The sequence below is a fragment of the Arachis ipaensis genome, chromosome B05, assembly GCF_000816755.2.
Source record: "Arachis ipaensis cultivar K30076 chromosome B05, Araip1.1, whole genome shotgun sequence".
In the NCBI taxonomy this organism is placed as follows: Eukaryota; Viridiplantae; Streptophyta; class Magnoliopsida; order Fabales; family Fabaceae; genus Arachis; species Arachis ipaensis.
The window spans coordinates 40,941,556-40,946,481 of record NC_029789.2 but is presented as its reverse complement, the minus strand read 5'-3'; the positions used below and the strand labels follow the sequence as shown (position 1 = coordinate 40,946,481).

At 39.9% G+C, this 4,926-nt stretch overlaps 1 protein-coding gene across 2 annotated transcripts in view; it reads right to left on the bottom strand.

Moving 5' to 3' along the window:
• The window catches only part of LOC107643559 (F-box/kelch-repeat protein At1g26930), a 16,420-nt gene continuing 13,975 nt past the window's right edge, over positions 2,482 to 4,926 (bottom strand). Inside the window, exon 2 of one of the 2 annotated variants that reach the window (XM_016347239.2) lies at positions 2,482 to 4,849. In XM_016347239.2, the coding sequence (XP_016202725.1) occupies positions 3,057 to 4,748 (1,692 nt within the window). In that variant the 5' untranslated portion in view covers positions 4,749 to 4,849 and the 3' untranslated portion in view covers positions 2,482 to 3,056. The remainder of the gene's footprint in view (positions 4,850 to 4,926) is intronic. The other variant, XM_021123672.1, reaches the window with a different exon arrangement.

The window sequence follows — 4,926 nt, the reverse complement described above, 5'->3', positions numbered from 1 at the left end:
CATCAACAAGCCCCATGCAATTCTCATTACTCTCTGGGGTTTCCAGAGATTCAATCCCCAAATAAGCCCTAGAAAAATCACTACCTGATTGTGGCTCCGATATTTTCGATTTTTTAACCTGCAACTCATCAGTATCTTCATCAACACCATCTCGTTTAATTCCCCGAGGGCTCCAAGAGACCAATTCCTTTTGATCCCTTTGTGTCTCCGAAAACCCTAAATCAGAGTCCCTATCCAAATTGACGCGCCCCGCTCCCTGGGAATCACCAAAATCGACGAACTCCAGAGACTCATCGGAAGCATCAAGCTCCGGATTGAGCGTGCAGTCATCCAACGGCTTCTCGCCGGAGCTGGGAACCGACGACTTCTCAGGCGGCGTGTGGAAAACGTCGTCTTCTTTCTGAGTGCTTCCACCGGCGTCAAAGCTTTCGGAGCTCTGAGTCTCCGGCATCGAAGACATGAAGATGCCGGCAGATTCCGTCTTGAACATGGCAGAACTCGGTGGCGTAGCCTCGTCGCTGGTGTTACCAGATTCCCCCTTAAAGGCACAGGGTCGCATTACGTCTTTCCTGCGAGGGCAAAGTTTCATGAAATTGGGAAACGAAATGTAAGGGATTTTTTTCCTTCCAGTTTGCGAAGCCAAAGCTTCAAAGTTCAAAGTTCAAAGTTCAAACTCTCTAACCAGTAATCACAAACATCGAAAATTCAAAACTCGTTTCGTTGCTTCTTCGTAATCCTCACTCACACTTTCCCGCCAAAACTTCCACCAGAGAGTTTTTTTTTTTTTTTTTTTTTTTTTTTGGTCAAATGGATTGGACAGCCCCCAATCCTAGGCATTACACCCATGTTTCACACACCCACACAACACACTCACACACACTACCATGGGTACTATGGGTTCTTTAAACCACAACCAGCCTCAGCTGGGATTTGAACCCGGTGCACCTTAGAGCAAGGCAAATATAATTGCCACTCAACCAAACCTTGCGGTGCACCAGAGAGTTTATTTACTGTGATCTGCAGGTTTTCTTTCTTGGACTTGCAACACTAGTTTTTCACAACATAAGGCCCAATATTAATAGGCTTTGTTATCACACAAAAGACAAATAAAAACAAAAACAAAAACTTTGCTCTTTGTTTACTTGTTTACACATCAATTATGTCACTATTATTCTTTCTAAGAATGATTGATTTTTGGACCATACTTCCATCACTTTGGTGAACACAATTCAACGCTATTCTGTGTAAGGGACTAGCAATGGGTAGGGTAGGGTAAAATTCTAACCTTATTCGCGAGTTGAAAATTTTATTAAAATTCTACCCTACTCTATCCGCAAATTGAGAATCTCTCAACCCTAACACTACTCGCACCATAAAGTTTTAAATCCTACCCGATGCTACCAGTAGAAATATCAATTTTAATCATTTCAAATTTTATACATATTAATAAAATAAAAAATAAAAAACTAATACTCTAAATTATTAAATTAACTAACTAGTTTAATAGTATCTCACTTATTGTAAGTTATTATATGAAAGAACTTGTAGATTTAACTCTCACACCCTTCATTATATACATAATTTTTATAAAATATGTAATATATATGGGTGGGTTTCTTAATGTACCAAAAAAAAATGATAATGATAATAAAACCATAAATCAAGATCTAAAGTGAAGGAGTTGATAAAATAATAAAATAAAAAAATAATCACTTTTAAATTAGAATAATAAAACATACATATAATAAGAATTACAAATTTAATAATAATTAAGCTCTCATTTTATCGAGGCCAATGAGTAATAGCTCAAATGGTATAGACTCTCCATACTGAATTAAAAAGTTGCGGGTTCGAGTCTCCTATGCATAGACTCCCCCTACTCAATTAAGAGGTTGCGGGTTCGAGTCTCCTATCTTTCCAAATTTTTAAAGCCAATGAGTAATAGCTCAAATGGCATAGTCTCCCCATACTCAATTAAGAGGTTGCGGGTTCGAGTCTCCTATCTTTGGTAAAAAAAAAAAAAAATAATGGGAACTCAGGTACAAAACTACACATTTAAGATGATCACTATAATCTTCATTATTATGACTTAATCAAATGTCTTGAAATATTAGGAGGCAATCAACTCTTCTTTCATTTAGTTGTAACGATGATATATTGGGAAGATAAATCGTTTCTGAAACGCATTTCAAATTCAAGCTGGCAAGTGCATCATCATAGGCCAAAATATGGTTTCATGCAATGCAATTATGAAGCCAGAAGGCAATAAAAATAAAATAAAATATGCTTCTATGGCTTAAGGGCCTTTGAAGCAACATAGTAATCTTTGCTGAAAGCTTCATGAAAGCCTTAAAAACAAAAAGAATGTTGATATGTAGTTTCAGGCATTTAGCTCTTTGGCATTCTTGCATCAAAAAGAACAAATCCATAATATAATACTATAAAAGAGGAAAAGACAAGAAAAATCTATCTGCGCAAGTAATGAATGAAATGGTCACATACAAAGTATACAATCCATCATGAATTCAAATAACAAAATTGGTTTGATACATAATTCAAAATTGATGAACAACTCTAAGAAAGTTATTTCATTTCTTCAATCTAAGAAACTTTGTGATCATTAAATTCAAATGTCTAGTTTGTGTGTTCTCAAGATTAAAATCTTTTAAAACAGACAGCACCAGTCACCTACATTTTGTGTTGGAACTTTTCAATTATTTAACATACTCCTTTTCTTGCTTTTGTGCTACATGATACCAAGAAAATTTTCATGTCAATGTAAATGGAGGGTAGGATACCAACTAAATCGAACAAAACAGTAATCGGAATTTTTGGAAACAAATACTGATGAGCTTCCTCCCAAGCAAACTTTTCAGCCAATCTTGATAAATATCTCGAGTCTCCTCCCCAGACTTCGAATCAAAATATCATAGAAAGAGAGAAGGGGAACGGTACCAATTAGCAAAACTCCTATGTCAATGGGTGAATCACCATTGTACAATTTCATAGGACTTTGAAGTGTCAAGATGTGTTAAACCTTCACACAATTCAATTATTCAGCATCCCATCACGGCGCAGTTATAGACAAAGTTACCGGACCGTTTTCTAGCGAGTAGATTCCACTGCGGAGGACCTTCACCCGGCACCCATGAATTGAGTTCGATGAAGCCCTCGCCGTGAGTTCTAGGTCCACCAATAACCATAAGCCTATTTCCGCAGGCCCTGAATGCAAGACCCCAACCATTCATTGATACTGCCCGCTCCGGCAGTCTCCCAATCACAATCCACAATTTTCTTTCCTTATCGTATTTCTTAACCTCCATGTCAGCATAATCAGCAGCATACAATTCATTATTTACAACCGCAACCAACGGAGGTGCCTCGGCCATTGCAGGCATCTCCGACCCCCTGTTGCTACGTCCAGGGGACATGCTAGGAATCTCGGTCCAAGTCCTAGTCTGTAAATCATACTCCTCACCACATGTAAGAAGCTTCGACTCGCTTCCTCCAATTCCACCTATAACATAAAACTTCCCATCCATGAATACCCCGGAACACATCTTCCGGGGTTTCTTCATGCTTGGGAGTAATTCCCATGTTTGAGTCTCAGAATTGTATAGCTCTGCAGAGTCAAGGATACGCCCATCAGAATCACACCCACCAGCTAAGATTGCAACCTCTCCAAGGCTAGCAGAGCCAAACAAGCATCTCGGAGCATTCATCCTCATTCCGGAGGACCACGAGTTTGTCAAAAGACTATATCTGTATATAACAAGGGATTGCAGCTCCCTCCCAAATACAAGAAGATCGGTACCTACGGCTAAAGATTCCTTATCCGAACACATGAAGCACTCATTAGAGGCCATCCTTGGCAAATGCATCCATCGCTGACGGATCGGATCATAGGCCTCCCATTCAAGGAGAGCATAGGAGAAATAAATCCAATGTTCCATGATACCATTTAGTCTCCTCCATTTATAAAGCTCACCGCTTCGGATTACATTGCGGAAGCCCCTATTCAGAGAGGCAAGAGAGCCATAATCTGACCTTGAGCAACGGCTGAGACAGGTGATTGAGCTGTCCCGGTTCATGCGTGGCAAGAGAGAGCCAGAATCTGATGAACCCCCAGCATGGTTCTGCTGGTGGTCATCAGATTGCTGACCACATGATTCCAATAAATTCACAGCAAGCTCAAGCTGAACACCGGAATCTAATAAATCCCTGAGTTCACCCCGCTGCTGTTCTTCATTCGATTGCCGAACACCAGAATCTAATGAATCCTCCGCCACAAGTTCATCCTCTTGCTGTTCTTTGTCTGATTGATGAATACTTGAATCCAAGAAATCCTCATGTTCACCCTGCTGCTGTTGATCAGATTGATGCTCACCAAATTCCAGTGAATCATCATCATCATCATCATGCTGTTCTTGTTCAGCCAATGACTGGTCATCAGTCCAATCACCAGCTTCTTCGCCATCTTGGCAGATACTCAATGTCTCAATGGTTTCCTGATCCTCTTGGGGAACTACAGAATTCTCATTATCCTCAAGGGATTTCTGTTTGGAGTCCAACATCCTAGTATACTTCCTGGGACGATTCTCATCCTCGGATGCATTATTTTCCGCAGGGCGCTTGCCATTATTCTTGATGTCCAACTCAGGCAGGTATTTCATGTAAGACCAGTTGTTCTCTGCCTGGCAAGAGCTAGGAAACAATCTCGAAACCACACAGGAACGACCTTCGAACATGTCTCTCTCTCTCTAACTGTCCGCAGAAAGCAACAACAAATGGGCACTTCACGAAGAAAGCCTCAATCCAGAAATGACAAATTCCCAGCAAATTCAAGAATCTGTCCAACAAAATAGAAGAAATCAATTCATTAGTTTCAAATTTTAATTCTTGTTTGCAGAAACAAAATCAACACCC